Below are 17,194 nucleotides of genomic sequence, written 5' to 3'. Positions count from 1 at the left end.
GCTGAAGGAAAATCTGGAAATCCAATGGACAAGCCGCTTGGTCCCAAGAGTGAGACCTCCGCGGTCACTTGCAGGTGTCAGTTTGAACCTCACCTTCTCTCTCTACCAATGGCTCTTTTTAGCAGCTTAACATCTCTTCCAAATAACAATTTCTTCCTCAAATTACTAGTGCAAATTTTACTGGGATCCAAGAAGGGGAAAAAAAAAATAAAATGTTTAGAAATGGAGGGAACACTTTGTTAATTGGTAGCAGCATGTGTGCTCCAGACTTGGCATATATCCTGCTGCCTGTAAGCTTCATTAACTTCTGATAAAAGAATAGTTAACTTCTCAGACTCCTTTTTAATAGTATTTCATTGTTTAAGAAATTAGATCATGGTTTTCTTCCACTTCTACTTGTAGCTGAATTTGTGCTTTATTTAATGACATCTAGTCTTGCTCTCTCCTCTCTATTTTATATGGTATTTCTAAGCATGAGGGAATGCACTTGATTTGGGGTTTGGGTATTTAGTGTTTCATGAGACAATCTGAAAATGGTTCTTTTGGCATATGTAATATTACAGAGCTCTAGTTCTAGTGGTGCCGTGACCATCAGCGCTCCCTTCGGTTGGAGCAGGAGACCTATTTGCCTGGACTTTCGCGATGCTTTCTCCTGGGGCGAGGGGGTTTTGTGATGGCAGCGGGAAGAACTGCAAGCAAAACCAGCAAACTTGTGTGCAGACCTGGCGTGGACAGCTTCGGGGAGCCTGCGTGGACAGCTTGGAGGATGGAGCAGAACCCGGGAGGAGGAGGAGGAGGGCGCGCAATTGTGGGGGCTCTTTCCTGGCCGAGAGGCTGAGGCAGGGCGGACTTTCCCAAAGGAAGGAAAGCGTGCGCCTAGCAGGGCTGAATCCATTGTGGCTGTTTCCCTGCGACCGAGTCTCAGCTGAAGTCAGCCTGGCTGATGCGACCAGAGAACTTCAGCCGGTCTTTTTTGCTGTTGAAATCCTGAATCATCTTTCACGGGAGGGAGAATATTAGCCAGCTGGGAAATGCAGGAATGGAGAAACCAACTTGGTCTGGTCTGTTCTGGAAAGCCTTTAAACCACTGCTTCCCTCTGGAAAAAAGCAATCCTCTGAAACAACCGGAGGGAGTCCCTCCACAGAGCCCCAGGTGAAACGCAGGCCCCCCACCCCTGAAATTCCCTGCGCTTTCCCTTCTGCAGCCAGCGCGGAGGGGATTTCCTACTTCCACTCTCGCACGTTCGTGAGGAAGCTCTGAATTTCCTGAAACCGGAGCACAAGGTGGTTTCCCCAGGCTTTTTCAGGAGACATTTACCTTTTATGTTACATCAGTTGCTGGAGGCAGTTGAATGGAACGAAAACATTTTGAAGAAGCCTCTTCAGAAACACCAGCTCTCGCCTCCTCATAGCTTTTGAGGATGGGTTTAGGTTTGCTCGAGGGCCGCTCGTTTGGCCGAACGCACAATTAGATCCTTCACAAGAAGACACCTTCTGGCTGGTGTTTGTGTTCCTTTGCTACCAATTCAGGTGTTGTGTGTCTTGTGGGTGTGGAGTTTCGGGGCACCGCGTGTAAAGCACACAGCGTAGGGGCAGGCGCGCCGGTGTGATGGCAGCCTGCGTCTCCCTGCCCTGTGTTAGCGGAGAGAAAACCCGAGGAACTCAGTTCTTCTGTTTTGGCTGGCCCTGCTGACCAAGCTCTACTCAATCAAATGCTCTACATACCTTGAACTTGGCCAAGAGTGTCAACTTGAGCCATGTAATTAAGCTGTGAAATGAGGCTTCCTTAGAGCAGATATAGAGCTGGGAAATGAGTAAGGAGTTTAGGAATACTCTAGATCTGTGGATTTTCAGTTATGTATTTGCGCCTGAAAATGACTCATGTCTCTTGGTAGACATCTTGGCTTCACTCTTCGTGGAAGCTTCTCTTAGCTTTATACATATATATATATATATGTACATATATAGGTTTAAGCTTTACAGAAGTTCGTTCTTGCAGGGAAAATCCTTGGTGAAAAGCATGTAGAGTGCTCTCCAAGCCCCCCCGGCTCTCTTAACTTTCCCAGTCCACTCCTGAGCGTTCTCCTTGAAACCCCTTGGTGCGGATCTACCAGAAGCGTAGCTAACGAAGCAGGCGCGTCTCACCTCTCCGCTCCTGGGCAGAGGGTGAGCTGCAGTCCAGGCGCTGCCAGCCTAGAGCAGGGCCGCAGCGGCTCCTCACTCCGTTAATCACTGCCGGTTAGTGCTTGGCAGCGCCGCCAAATGGGGTCCGATTCTGCCGTTTCACCTTGTGCCTCGGCTCTAACCCTGCTCCTGCCAGCAGCTTCTTGCGCCGAGTGCCAGAGCTGGCCGCCTTTCAGCTTCTGTTCCCGCTGTAGGAAGCATGCTCGGTGACTTAGAAGTCTGGAATCGTTCCTGTGCTCTGAATTAAGGGTTTCAAATGAAAGAAACAGCTTATTGTGCTTGGTGCCTTTTCGGGATTCTGCTGTGTTCTGCTTACATGCAGGGCAGTTATTCCCCTGGCAAGGATTTGATGATAAAATACGAGGCTTAATTTTCACGTGCTTCAGATTGTTCCCTTTTTTTTTTTCCCCGTCTTTTTCCTCCAGACAGCAGCGTGCCTGCTAGAGCATCGTTTACGTTGCCCTTGGGGTTTGGCGCTAGAGGAGAAATACACGTTTGAGATGGTGTGCCACTGTGGGTTTTTGTCCGGGGACGTGGCACGCCTCCCTGTGCGGAGCACTTGTCCCCGTCCCTCGCGAAGGCCGGAGTCTGGTACAAGCGCAGCATTTATGTAATTGGGCTTTGGGCTCCTGTGTCAAATCTTTCTGGTTGTGCATCATCAGCGTTTTTTCCCGCAGTGCTGCTTTGCATGCCCTTCCCCATGTCTTTGCATGATTCTGCAGTCTTCCTCGACAGAAGTTTTGTAAATTATGCTTTAGTGAAGCGACCAGGAGGAGATTTGTAAAAGCAGCTCTTTTCCCAGAGCGAGTGCCATCTCTAAGCAAGAAAACCTGCTGGTGGATGTTAATTCAGCCCACAAATCTCGAACTAGGCTGGCACGCTCTAGCTGCTCGCTCGCACTTGGTGGGGAGGAAGGTACTTGGTAACTGGAGGCTGAAATCTGATTTAAAAGCAGCAGTGCAAATGTTCCTCTGCCGGTAGGAGCGGCCTCTTCTTTCAGCTCTTTGCTCCAGCAAGGGATCACGCTGGCTGAGAGAGTTGCCTTTTCTCCCCTGCTTAATCAGGCTTTCCGGAAAAGATTCCTTTCCTTATTATCCGTGCGTGTTGGATGAAACAAACTTCTTTCTTGCAGTGGACTTGAGGGGAGGCACTTGTTAGCACAGAAATGTCTCCCTGCTTGGAGGCTGATGGACTTACTATCCGTGCCCAAAAGAGCTTGGGAGGCACCGGCGCCGGGGAAGGTGGAGGAAGGCAGCGAGGAGGTCTTCGAGCCTGGAGAGCAGCTGGCTGGAAGCACTTCGGCTTGTTTAAACTCTGTTAGTGTAGTGTTATAGAGCACTTCTGTTTTAAAATAGATAAATAAATAGCCCAGTTGTCAGACGCCTGACACCACCCCTCCCATTTCCATCCCTGCTGATACTTCTCAGCCCTGCGAGACGTGCATCCAGATTTCGGTCCCTGAAAGCTGTTCCCCTCTGTGTGGCGACCTGGCAGCTTCTCCCTCTGTCTCGCTGCTTTTGTGCCGAAGCACTGCGGCTCTCGGGCTGGTGCTTGGACTCATCCTCCAGCCGTGAGTTAACACGCCAGTGGTGAGGCTGAAGAGCGAAGCTGGCTGGGGAGGTCTAGGAAACGGCTCCTTTGAGCAGACGGCACAAAAGTTTGGACTCGCTTGAAATATATCCAGGAGTTCAGAAATAACTTGCTCTTCAGCACAGTATTGGGTGCCTCTGCAAATGCGCTGTGCCGTGGTAATGGGCAACAGCCCGGAAATCTCGCTGCCTCCAGTAACACTGCTCTCAACGAGGTACCCTCTGTAGGGAAAACACACCGAGAGTTCGGAAACGGAGCTTCTTCCTGCCCAATTTACGGGAAGCCGGCTGGGTTCTGGGAGGCTGCTCGGAGATCCCAGCCTCTCTGAGGCAGGGACTACCTTGTCTGTTTTCATACAGTATTCAGCACAGCAGAGTCGTACCTGCAGTATTTGTTTTTAAAATGCTTTTCCTAATAACGCGATTGGGTCGATAACCTCTCTTGTTTCCCCTCTGCTAGGTTGCTATAAAGATCATTGATAAGACACAGCTGGATGAAGAGAACCTGAAGAAGATATTTAGAGAAGTTCAGATTATGAAGATGCTTTGCCACCCACATATCATCAGGTTATACCAGGTAGGAGCCCTCTGCAGTGGGTTTTCCATCCCTCTGCGCTGTAGCTTGACGGTGTCCAGTAGTGCTTTCTCCAGGGTTATCCCTCCATTTCTCCTAGGTGAAAAACCGGGGACGTCCTTTATGTTGTCAAGGTCTCAGAGTACTTTGATTAGAGGGGCGGGAAGGGGGAAAGTGTGGCTAATCCTTCTCTTTTCTGGGAGATCACGCTTCCGCTGTGGGCTGGCCTCTTGCCATTTGTTTATGGCTATTGTGTGCTTTTCAGTTTCCCAGTTGAAACCGGATGCGGGCTCCCCTTCTCGATTGAAGGGAGAGAGTAAGTCCCACCCGCGAGCAGGACTGGCGGCACGCGGCTCCCCTGCTCTCCTCCGCCCGCCCAGGTGCCCTGTGGCCCCGAGGACTTGCTGCTCCGCTCTCCGCTTTCCTGGAAGGCGATCGATAGCAGCCGCAGACCTGCTTTTGAATGTTGTTTGCAGACATTTTCTCCAGCTTGTTTGGCACTCTTAGTCTGCAAACAAAACCTCCGGAGACAGACTCCGCGTGCGTTGCCTCTTACGCATGTATTTGGTGGTGCCCCTCCGACTGTGCGGTCAAATAGAAGAGCAAGGAGGTTGCAACAGGCCAGAGACAAGCAGACAGCAGAGTGATGGGAGCAGAGAAATAATGGAGCCCAGCACCTTGGTGAAATGTTAAATGCTGGTTTGGAAGCTGTTAGACAAGCGAAAGACTCCCTCCTCGGGCCTACGAGGGCTCAAGCAGTGACGTACAACCAGAGAGTGCCAAAAAGCTCCGTACAAACTCTGCCCTGTCGCTTGCAGTCCGGCTGTGGGCAGCTGTGGGACGCGGGCTCCTTCCCAGCGTCCTGCCGGAGCTGAGCACTGAGCGCCAGGCTGATGCAGAACTACCTGCCCCTTTGCCGCAGCGGGATGCTTGCCAGAGGCCTCAGTCGCAGCCCCTTCTGGGAAAGGAGGGGACGTCCATGCAGGCTGCAGATGGAAGGTCAGCTCTTCTTTGGGCTGGCGCACCAAGCGGAGAAAGGGCTGCCCGGGGACTTTGGTCCTGTGGGGGACTATTCAGGTGCAAGAGACTAATTAAGATGGATGATCTCCTGTTCGCGGCTGCCCGACTCGGATGGCAGGTGTCAGAATGTTAAAAAGTTGAAATCCTGGGGGAAATATGCTGGGGTTAATTCATTTTGTGACATAATGTTCATGCGTGCATTTGAAGGGAGAAGTTGTGGTGACCCTCAGGAGAAGTTGCTGTTCCCTAGAAGCAGCTCTTGTCTGTTCAAGCCCAGTGGCTTCTGGTCTGTGCCCGATAGATAGGAGTGTTTCTTTGGAGTCCAAAGAGTTAAAACTGAGTCGAAGTGCCAGAGGTTAACGTTTAGCTATTCTGGCCAAACGGCCAAGTGTGAACGCTCACAGCAGACACTGCAGAATTGTGGCACTTTTAAGGTACTTAGGGAACCCTTCTCTGCAAACTGACTCCTTAAAGGTTTTTTTGAGTCAAAACCCCCTTATTCAAACTGTTTTATTCCATCTAAAGCTTCTGATAGGATACTGAACAGGTGACACTTGTGGCTCGGCTTTGCTAAGGTGAGAAAGTGGTACCCACTGTGGAGCATGTTTCAGCTGGCTGTTCTTTCTGGGTACTTTCAGCGGCATTTAGTTTTAGATAAAAACTACAAAAACATGGAGTTGGGAATTCAGAGCCTTTTACAGCTTTTCATCAGGAATCTCAGTTTAAACATCGTGTTTCCTTGAGCCTATAAAACTTAAAAGGTGTAAGTGAAAGAGGAGGAAGTGCCTGTAATGGCAGTAGTCTATAGTATAAGAGATTCTGTCTGGAAACAGAAATGTGCTTAAAAATACCTACGTAAGGTAAGGCTCTTCCTGGCATGTGATGTCCCCTTTAAGTGGGAGCCGTCACAGGGAGCCCTGTGACAACGGAGCAGAACTGAGGTTCCTCTTCGTTATACTCTTGTGTTAACATTCAGAATAATAGCGATCCAGCTGTTTAAGCAGCTGCAGTTGTCTGGATCGGGCATGTGTGTGGTTTTTTAAAACAGCAAGACTGCATGTTTGAGTCCTAATCCTAAGTAAGGAGGAGCAGCGCTGGGCTCCGAGTACCCAGCTTCTCTCTTGGGATAACAGTCGATTTCGTGTCAAAAGGTGAACTTTCACTGGGCTTTGAAGCAGAGGAAAGCCAAAGCAAAATCAGAATGTTTCCAGGCCTTTTCTAAACACCAGGTATGGGAACTGACCGGCCGGGCCCTGGCGGCGCAGCGCCGCCGTCCTGCGGGGGAAACTCGGGGTGGTTTTCCATTGCCGGAGCGGGGAAGCCTCTTAAATAAATAGCGGCGAGTTTTGGAGTACACCCCAAGTGTGTACTCGCCTGGAGGCAGGTCACAAAACATAATCCGGTCACAAAGCAGCCCTTGGAGCCACCCTTCCCAAATCTGCAGGCAGGAAGGCGTTATTTGCTGCTTTTTGTGTGCTCAGTGCGATTGTACGTCACCCGCTGTCTATTAAGCATTAAAAATGTAGCTGGGGCCTGTCTTTCGCATACAGTGCCTTGCCCTATGCTTTTCTTCTCCTCTGCAACCTGACAGGGACTTTCCCAGAAGCTGTTCCGGACCCTGGGGTGATTCTGGAGTGTGGGTTTCGCTCAGGGGGGTCGGACGGTGCTCAGGAATCAGCCGTGCGCTTCTGAGAGCCCCGTGTGGCATCGCTCTCCCGCCGCCCCTCGCTGCCCTTGTCTGCACAGTGCCCGGCCCTTTGAAGAAATCCCATCTAAGAAATCGCTGGCTGTGGCCTGTTGGACTGCTGCGGCCCCAAAATCCTAATACTCTCTTGAAAACACGTGTTAAAAACTTAAAAATGGGATGTTACCTGGCTGAAACGGGTGGGCTCCCTAAAGCAAAGCCTGAGCTCTGGTTTATTTCTCATGTCTTGACTCATTTGAAAGTCACTTACCAATTCAGCAAATAGTCCCCCCTTTGGCAAAATTGTGTGGGTTATTTTAGTGCCTGCAACAGACTGATTAATGAGAAATGGGAACTAGTTTGGTGGCAGCGGCCCCGGGAAGTTGCCCAGGCTGCTGGAACAAGACAGGACCCGGGAGCAAACGCTGAAGGGAGGGGAAGCAGAAGAGGAGGAAGGCGCAGGTGAAGAGTTGTGTTTAGTTATGGATTTAGTGGTTAGAACTTACTCTTTCACTGCCTCACTTTTGCCAGTTCCTGTCCATTCCTTTGCATAGCTCTGTAAGGCACGGGGGAGTAATATTTTTGATTTGATGAAAGCAGTTACACGTGTTAGAGTGAAATTGGTTTAGTTACGTTTCTTTTCGTACACAGCAGTCTCCTTATCTGTCACTTTTCCGTCCTTGTGTCCAGGTTATGGAGACGGAGAGGATGATTTATCTAGTGACAGAGTACGCTAGCGGAGGGGAAATATTTGGTAAGTACGTTTATTGCATTCTTTAATCAGATAGTGCATTTGGTCAACTACAGTAAACTGAAAATAGCTGCCACACTCTTGTTTCAGCGGAGAGATGCCCTTCAGCCTGAAAACTTTCCATTGACAAGCCGAGTAAAGAAATAAACGATACCAACTTGATGGAAAAATAACTTCCATAACCTCTCTTTCTTCTTTGGGTTTCACTGACAGGTGGTGCTGCTCCTCTTTTAGCTGACTTTGGGATTAAAGATGTTGGAAATAATCATCCGCTTGGGTTTTAAACTGTTGCCGAATACTTTGCTTCCCAGGAAGTGACATGAAACTTGTTGCCCATAGCAGAAATGTTGGTGTTTGTTAGTAGCTTTCAAAGAAGCAGGCAGTCCTGCGGTTCTGTTGTATTTTGTTCTCAAAGCCATGTATTTTCTTATCTTTTTGATATCTGATGTTATCTTAGCACGTGTTAGTTACATCCACGTTAAACTCTGTTGTCTGCCAACAATGTTTTGGCTGAGCTTTCTTGACCACAGAAGCTATTCTTTGAAGGAAAAAAGTATCTGCGGCGCAATTGCAAGAACTGTTGACCGATTTATTCATTTGTTTGTTTTATTGCTGTGACCAGTAAGAAATCTTGTAGAAATAGAAATTTACTTACACACTGGAATTTCGTGCCAGGTGACGGAGTCAGAATTTTGCAAGATCGGTCTTTACTAGCTCGGCCAACGTGAGCCTCAGAAAAGGGGAAAATCCTGCATGCTTGAAGTGAGCTGGATTAAATCTGCATCCAGGCAGTGTCCTTGTGAGGACAGTCCCATACGGACTCTCAGCTGAATGGAAACACGCTCCTTTTTGTCCCATTAAGTGACTGCGGAAGATTCACTTTTGATGTCGGAGCCTCTTGCTTTGCTGGAAGAGAGGCTGAGTTGTAGTGAAAGGTGAAGCTCTTAGCGAAGCAAGAGAAGCCCCAAACTAAGGAAAATAAGACAACTTGAGCTGAAAAATGCTGGTTTCCAGTAGCTGTAATCTCATATCAGTTCCTCAGTACCTTTGTAGATGGTTGTCATGCCGCATTCTCAACATTGTCCATGTCCTTTGGATGCCTTCTCTGAGAAGGTGGCAGCTGAGGGAAGAAGCGAGTAGCAGCTGATAGTGTAAAAAAGTATAAATCACTTTTTACTTCTTCTCCCTCTTCTGTTGAATTTGGCAGAGATGGGCTCATCTTTTTTTAAACCCAGAACTATGTGCAAGCTCATATACAAACTTGGAATGAATTTTCTTGGTTGCAAAAATAGCCTTCTACATGAGTCGAAGTGAAAATCTAATTGCTTTCTGATATATCTTATGCTGTAGTAAATCCAGCTCATTAGCATGGCTAATTTCCATTACACCGCCCAGCATTTTATCCCCGTGATTGCTGGGCCCAGCCGGCTGTGTTGTAGCCCTGACGTGTCTCCAGACGGAAGCCGGTTTTGAGCATTTTCAGGGGCCGCGGGAGGCTCTGCGCGCCCTCGCTGTTAGAGCGGAGAGGGGGAAACTAAAGTCTCAGCTCTTTGTAATCAGGGTTTCCTGAGGAGCCACTAAGACTTTGTTCTAACAGCGGAAGCAATTTACAGGGAGGAAACAGCAGCCAGCTCTGGGCAGGTTTCCTCGCAGGCGTTAGCATCTCCAGTGCTGAAGAATCTCCCGTCCTCCTGCTGCTGAGAGAACGTCGGTGGCAGCGGGGGCTGCCTTCGCACCCGCTCCGGCTCTTCCCTCGTGGCACACAGCGGGCGGCAGGTGGGGCTTACCGATTGCTGAGGATGAAACGTTGCCCGCATGTTGCTTCAACTCCGTGCCCGTCCCTCTTATGGTAGGCTTGTTAGGAACCGCCGGACGTGCCGCAGGGATGGCCACGATAGGTGTGTATGGACAGCACAGTCGGTGTCACTCTGTCTGCTACTGGCCACTGGGGAATCCTCTGTGTTAACTGTGCCCGTGCTAAGTCATCTATCTCTTTTTTTTTTTTTCTTTATTGTCTCCTAACACCTGCACGACCTAGGTTTTAAAGCGTCGTGCTGAGCTGCAGAAGGGAGGGGGGTGCTGACAACCGTGGGTTTCTGGATGCTACACGCTCGGTGTAAGGCCACGTGCCTCATACAATCGGAGTTACAGCAGCACGCTTCTGGGAACTGCAAGTTCTTGTTAGAAGCAAATCTAAGTTGTTTCCCTTGATGCTTCAAAAAGACTTTCAAAGGCTTAAACTGTACCATAGAGCTGTATATCTAGGCAGTAACACAGGTTGGAATTTTTAGCTGAAAGGATGGCCGTTTCTCTAAACGCCACGGTTTCAGTCAGTCAGCGTTGGACGCTTGTCTGTCTGTGCCCTGTGGGTCTGAGCTGTGCAGGCCGTCCGGGGTGCGCACGCGGGAGAGCTGTACCACCTGGCTGGCTGCCTTCCAGTGAACGGCTGAGAGCTCCTTCGGCGGCCGGGCTGGGCCGTAAGTGTCTTTGATTCAGCTGTTACTGGAAATGTTTTGATAATTCGCTTTGTTTGCGTAGCGGTGCATGGGGATCACGGAGGAGACTTGCTTTTGCTGTGGGCTTAAGCAGCAAAATGTAAATTGTTATTTTTGTCCCTATGCATGTTTTGCGTGTGGTTGGGTTGCTGGTTTGGCATTACGAACAAATGAATGTCTGCATTTAAACATAGGGTGCTCTTTGTTCCAGGTCCCTCGAGTGTCCTTTTTTTGAGGTCAAACAGAACGTAGTCTAAAAGTCTGTTTTGATTTCAGCTGTTTACTGTGAATACTGTAAATAATCTGCAGTCCTCGTTGACAAGAATACGGACTCGGTTGATGGACAAAAATTCTCAGAAAACTTGACAAAATTATTGTCTGGTTAAGGTGGTTAGCACGTCTGCTGTCTCTGCCCTGTCTCCCCTCCTCCCGCCGGCTTCTCCTGAGCTTCCTGAGCATGAACCAGACAGACGCCTTATCGTGGCACCGGGCTCTAGAAGGTCAGGCTGCTTCAGAGATCACAAGGTCACCAAATAGGCTGGAAATGTGACTTAAATCCGCTACACGGAGGAGATGTGAAGCTTAAGCAGCGTTTGCTTTCCAGACAGAAAGCAGCTTAAAAGCAGGAGGAGTCTGTCCAGAGGCGAAAAGTGGAAACTTGTGTATCGCTGCTGCTCTTAACCAGAAGATGCTTTTTCTTTAGTGTAGGATTTTACTGTTTTTTTTAGTGCAGAGAGCAGCATCAGGTTCTTCATACAAGTACAGAGAAGAGCGACTGATGTTTTTAAGGGCTGTGAAATGAAATCGTGCATGCCTTCCTCTCTGGCAGACACTCAAAGGAGCAGCGCCGTTGGCCTCTTTGGCTCCTGAAGAGCGCGCTGACGTGTGTGAGACCCAGCGGCGGGCCTGTGCGGCTGGACTGGGCGCACTGGGGATCGGTGCGCTGGCTCCCAGCTGAACATTCGGGTCATCTCTGTAACCTCCGTCGCACGAGAGGTTTATGCGGACTAAGCTCGCAATGGTTAATTTTGGCATACAGTTGCCCTTGGTGGTATGTGAAGTATTCTGTAGCTTCATTGTTCCTGTCCTTCCTCTGGAGCTTGTGCAGAAATGTCAGCGGTCTCCAAGCGTGGTGCCTACGTGCGCAGCTTGGGGACCGGCCTCCGCTCACATTTCTTCATGAAAAGCGAAATTTCACGCCTTATCTAAAAAGATTATTTTTATTTTTTTTTCACAGCCTGAGCAGGACTGAGGAATCGAAGGGGCAGCAGAGTTTTCTGCATGAGCAGAGGTCTGGCAGGGCCGCTGCTGAGAGCAGGAGTCTGAGGTGCTCAGGCCAAGGGTGTGTGTCATCCTCCGTGCGCGGGGACAGGTGAACCTGCTTTGGGCAAAAATGTACTTGGGAGAGCCTTGTAGAAAGGCGCCTGCTGCAGCAGCTGGATTCGATTTCTTGCCCGCAGGAGAATCTCTTAAAATATTTCCCAAAACGTTGAGAGGTTGGAGCCTTGCACTTTGTTTTAAGAGCGCTTTCTGTACTGGCAGATTGCACTCCCAGATTCGAGCGGAGTACAAGGTGTGAATGACCGTGACTGGTAAAGGCTTAAATTGGAGCTGGCCCTCGCTTCCCTCTGCTCTTCCCTCTCCCAGCTCTGAAGAGTAATAAATTTATGACCACGCAAATGACTTAATGAAATACGGTGGGACTATTTGAGATAGTAAATTTTGCTTTTTCTAGTAAGTGAATTGAGGGTCGTGTTGGAATTGGTGATGGATTTCCTTCCCCGGCCCTGGTTCAGAGTTGCTTGCAGAATAAGTTTATCCGATGAATAAAACGTAATTGACAATTCTTTGAAAAACAACTTCGCTCTGTTGCACAACAGAGTAGTCGAACGCAGAGAAGTAGGTTGCTGTGCAGTCGGGAGCCAGCAGAACTGCTTTGACGGATCTTGGTAATTAGTATTTACTGCGAGTCAATTATGTCGCAGGTATTTTAATTAATGGGTGACTGGGAAAAATACAACCACCTGATGAGAAACCTTCAGAAGTGATTTATTTTTATTATTTTCAAGAACAGGTATCCATTGAGCTCTCCAGTTTAATCGAGTTTATGGAGTGAAATGAACCGCTTCAGCCTATTTTTGGCCAGAAGTCTTTTGAGGCCAAGTCGATGGCCCAGCTGAGGAGCAGCAGCCTCTTGAAATGGGCGAGGAGATAATAAGCCGCCAGGGTCTGGCTTGCTCGTGGCTCTGCTGGCCCGCTCTGTGGCCTGCGCTGGAGGGGAGAGGGCTTGTGCAGACCTCTCCGAAGCTCTTCCCGCAAGTTGGGGAAACTCAGGAATCCTCCTGGTCCCGCGTGTGGTTACTGGGGGCTCTCCACGATGCTTCGTGGCTTTCTCCTGTATTTTTGTGGCGCTGTTCTCCACTCCGTAATCTTGCAAACAGCTCTTCCTACCCTTACCTCTTACCGTGCCCCATCAGTTTTAGCTAGGTTTGCTTATGGGGCAGAGAGATACTAGGAAAGGGTAATAATTGTATTTTGTAATTCAACTGCTGCTTGCTTTGACTTTTACACTTTTCCTGGCAGAGTTTGTTGCCTGTTCTGCTGGCGCTTTAGGGGAGGGCGATGCTTTTTCTCCTCCTTTCTCTGCTGTTTCTCCTGCCTGTCTCCGGTCTGTCCATCCCCGCTTGCGGGACAGTATGATGAGTGGCTTCTCTAAGTCTGGGGCTGTCAGGTTTGAAGTGGATTGGTTTAAGTTGGGTTGCAGCTGTATGCCTGCCTTTCTGATCTCTTGGAGGGACTTTTCCTGCCTGCGTCTGCAGTGGTAGCTTCCAAGGAAAGCAGGAGAACGTGGTCACAGGCAGATAGATGTACAGGCCGCTGGAGCGGGGCTGGTGTAAACTGGGGAGCGTTGGTGGGGTTTCACTCCCATCTGGTCGGGAGTGGCTTTCCCCCTGAAGAGGAACGATGTTAAATAGTTTCTGCAGCTGGTAGGTTTTTAGCTGGAAAGCTGCAGTTGAGGAGCCGGCTGTCTCTAAGTAGCTGGGACTTCACTGGTTTCGGCAAGAGTTACCTTTGGTGAGGCTTCTTAGACCAACGAGTAATTTCCTGGGAAAAACCTGAGGGAAGGAGGGATGGCACGTCGCCGCGAACCTGCACCTCTCACTGCGGCGGTAATATGGTACGAGGCTTGGTATTTGACTGAAGGAAAAGGGTGAAAAAGTCTTTTTATTTTGGTATGGAACAATGTTTTAAAACCTTTGTACTTTGCACAAGACAGTTCTGACTTTTCCAGCCAGCCCTGTCAGCTGTCCTCGAAATAGAGGAAAGTTTACAATTTTAAAGCCTTTCGCTTGGAGAGAGCCCAGGTGAGGGCTGGTGGGGCCGCACCATGCCGAAATCCCTTCCCGTGTAGCTTCGGCGGCGACCCCGTCGGGTTTGGAACCTGGAGAACACGCCGGTGCCCGTGTCGTTCCCTGTCTCCATCCTCTGCACCGCTTGCCGCAAGGGTGCGAGAAGCCCCTGTCCGGGGCGCGCTCCCTGCGTGAATAACACTTTGTTCTTCGCTTCACCCCTCACAGATCACTTGGTGGCCCACGGACGTATGGCGGAGAAGGAAGCCCGGAGAAAGTTCAAGCAAATAGTGGCCGCTGTCAACTTCTGTCACTGTCGTAATATAGTCCACAGAGATCTGAAGGCAGAAAATCTACTTCTGGATGCCAACCTGAACATCAAAATAGCAGGTGAGCTGAGACAAGCAGTGTGGGAGGAAGGCAGCTGCTTTCAGAAGTTAATAAATGTAGGCATTGGCTGCTTCCAGGTATTCAGAAAGAAGGAAACGCAGTGCAGCTAAAGGAAGCTTTGGATTTCTGCGTGGCCTGCTGCCCAGAGCTCAAACTGCCAGGGTGCAGCCAGGAGATTTATATGTCCCTTCACGTACTGCAAATTAGAAGAAGGAGGGGAAAAAAAAAACCCCGGGTTTGGCTTCGTAGGCAGATATGTGGCTATGGATACACAGTGTTCCAATACGCTGGGTAATGAGCGAGACTAATATTTTTAAAATGACCTTGTTTTAAGTCCTGCTGCCTGTTTTAGGACTTCTTTGAAGCAGGTCAGACTAGGTGAGAGGGAAAGAATGGGAAAGTAGGGCGGTAAAGAGTATGGTAGAGCAGCGAAAGGGAAGACTGCACGCTTGGGGTCATTTCACGGTGCTGTCTGACAGAGCAAGAGAAGAACCCCAGGGCTTTGGGTATTTTCTTCATCGCAGGGAGAAAAGCTGAAGGCCTTTCCAGTCTGTTCCCAGCGTCTTGCTGGGCAGTGGGGTTTTTTCGCTCCTGACTGCCCTCCTAGAGAGCTCGCGCCTCGGGCAGTTCCTAGGTGGAGCTGACACAGGCTGCGTGTCTGCGATCCCCTTGTCCGGGAGCCTGAGCCTTGGCTGCTGAGCTCGCTGATGCGCTGACTAGGCCTGACTTCATTTAGCTTTGTGGGATTAGGTAGCAACCGATTGAAACAAGAGGATTTAATACCGCCCCGGTCATCTCATTTTGTGTGCTTTTGCGTTGGAAGAGCTCGTACTTACCACTTAATTCTACTAGAGCCTAATGCAGAGAGAGCGGTTTTGGAAAATGCTTTGTTGCCCCCTCTCTTAATAGGCTTCCTTGGAGAGCTTGTCAGCTTTTACAAGGATTTATAACTTGATTTTTTTTATTTATTTTTTTTACGTGCTTAGGGCTACAAAACTTTTCAGCGAGGGAGAAATTTTAATACTGTGAGTCGTGGATACTCTTCTAGCTTGATAGCATCTTGGCGAGAGAAAACAGTCCTGTTTGTCACGTTACTGTTCTCTTATGTACCATCCGTAGGTGTTAAACAGTTGGTTTGTAGTAAAATGATCAGTAGTTTCTTGGGTTTCTCTCATCCTCACTTTGTGAAGAGGGAACGGGGAAGGAATAGAAAGGAGTGAAGGACTTCCATGAAACTTCCTCTGGATACTTCATAGTATAAACCATGTCTTGCTTCGCTTTGGCACAAGGACACTAACCTGTTGTGGGAGCAGAAGATGAGCAAGAGACGCCGCTGGTGAAGCAGGAGTTGGTGGTGGGGTTTCCTACGTAATCTGGGCTGCCTTGCGCGGCACGGCGTTCGGTGGCCAGCTGAAAGCGGGGCAGCCCACGCTTCCCAGGACCGCGCTGTGTGCGGGCACTGAGAGAAATCCACTGACGATGTGGGGAAAACAGCCTGGTTTTGCTGGTCAGACTCATTCCCTGCAGGGAAGAGCCCCTGTACTGGAGAGGGGCAGCAGCAGGCTCCTGTCGTAGCCCCGGCGCCGGGCGGTGGCGGGAGCGGGTGGCAGGTAACGGGGCGGCTGCAAGAAAGGCTGTTCGGGAGGTCTTCGTGAGCAGCGCTTTCTGGTATCTGCTTTGTGTGAGCAGATGCGCTAGTGATTTGAGGCCATCTTGTGTTCGCGGGGTAAAATCCAATCTGCGTGTAGAGGGGGAAGGGTGCCTAGCACATAAAAAGAAAGAAAAAAACCAAACTTCAAAACTAACTCAGGTAGAAACTGCACTAGGGCTGGATTTCCTACAGAAATGTCCGCGTGAGTGTGCTGACGAGCTCTGTGAACGTCTGACCATTGTGGAAACTTTTGTTTATCTAAGGGAGTTGGAAACTCTTTTCCTTCCAGATCTCTGCTCCCAGAACGGACTCTAGAAGACAGTTCCCACCCTGGTGGTAGTAGTGTTTTACTTGGCAGCGAGACGTAGTCGTGATTTGAAAAGTAGCCTGGAAAAGCTGATTTACGGTATAGGATTTTCCAAGTATTACGTTTTGTCCCTATAACTCATCAGTTACAACTTGACACCAGTTCTTCCATTGTTTCAAGAGCAAAAAGAGAAGCGATAGCAGCTGATCTCTTTCAGAGATCTTCGCGCCAGAGCTCCCCGAATAAATCCTACAGAACTACACAAAGCCCAGTTACACGGGATGGAGCCGCAGCAAAGCCTTCGCCGCTGAACCTCTTAACAGGGTCTAACTCAAACCTCTTCAATAATGCAGTTCATGTATCTCTAAGCTTCCGCCAGCTAAACACGTAGAGTGTCACCTGAGGGCTCTGGCTGGTAGGTCTGGTCACTTCTATCGGCCAAGCAGCAGCGCCGCAGGTAGCCTGAAGGATGCAGTGAGCCGGTGTGGCATAAATGCAGAGCTGAGGCCGGGACTGCAGCTCTGTGGCTCCTCCGATACCAGTATGCACACGCAGCCTCTACTAATGTGCATAATTCCATCAGCTTTTGGAGCTTTTCAGACCTTCCAGAGTCTTGCCAGCGGAGATTTTCGAGCGCATTACTGCTGACCTCCATTTGCAGCTTGGCGTCCCTTGCTCAGCATTAGTGGAGTCACGGACACCGAGCGAGACAGCGCAGCGGTCTGCAAGTGGGTTAGCGCCGCTCTTCTCGCTTGGTGGCGAGTACAAGTGTGCTTTTTGGGTTTGGGGTTTTTTGACTGATTGCAACTATACTATTTTTCCATAAAGAGTAAGATACAAACGCTGTTCCCCTCGCTCTCACTTTTCCCGTGGATGCTTTTTCTCCAGCGTACCTTCTCAAAGTCTGAGTCAGTAGCTGCTGGCACCGTGTTCACTTGTGCTCCCAGTCCGAGGGTTCAGCCAGGAGTTGAGATGATTGCTAAATGCCCAGGCCTTCCCGGGGTATGGTTTCGGAGAGGAATCCCATCTATGTGTTGCTTTGCATTCGTTTGCAAGAGTCTGCTCCCTCTTTCACCTGCTGAGGATAAAAGTCCCTGTTGTGCAGACACTGAAGCACCTCCCTGGAGCTCTGCTCTGGGGAAGCGTGAGGGACGGGGCCCACTTTTTTTGTAGCGCACAGATATTTCTTGTAGATATTT

General features: G+C 49.6%; 1 protein-coding gene across 7 annotated transcripts in view; it reads left to right on the top strand.

Moving 5' to 3' along the window:
* SIK3 (SIK family kinase 3) overlaps positions 1-17,194 on the top strand; it is an 88,529-nt gene that overhangs the window by 42,954 nt on the left and 28,381 nt on the right. For 3 of the 7 annotated variants that reach the window (XM_054223321.1, XM_054223319.1, XM_054223320.1), the window contains exons 1-4: positions 4,290-4,350; positions 4,613-5,485; positions 7,742-7,805; positions 13,876-14,037. In XM_054223321.1, the coding sequence (XP_054079296.1) occupies positions 5,327-5,485; positions 7,742-7,805; positions 13,876-14,037 (385 nt within the window). In that variant the 5' untranslated portion in view covers positions 4,290-4,350; positions 4,613-5,326. Of the gene's footprint in view, positions 1-4,233; positions 4,351-4,612; positions 5,486-7,741; positions 7,806-13,875; positions 14,038-17,194 lie in introns of those variants that run through there. The other 4 variants (XM_054223322.1, XM_054223324.1, XM_054223323.1 and 1 more) reach the window with 2 other exon arrangements.

This window comes from Rissa tridactyla, chromosome 17 (genome assembly GCF_028500815.1).
Source record: "Rissa tridactyla isolate bRisTri1 chromosome 17, bRisTri1.patW.cur.20221130, whole genome shotgun sequence".
Taxonomy (NCBI): domain Eukaryota; kingdom Metazoa; phylum Chordata; class Aves; order Charadriiformes; family Laridae; genus Rissa; species Rissa tridactyla.
Note: the sequence above shows the minus strand (reverse complement) of the source record. Positions and strands in the feature narration are given on the sequence as shown.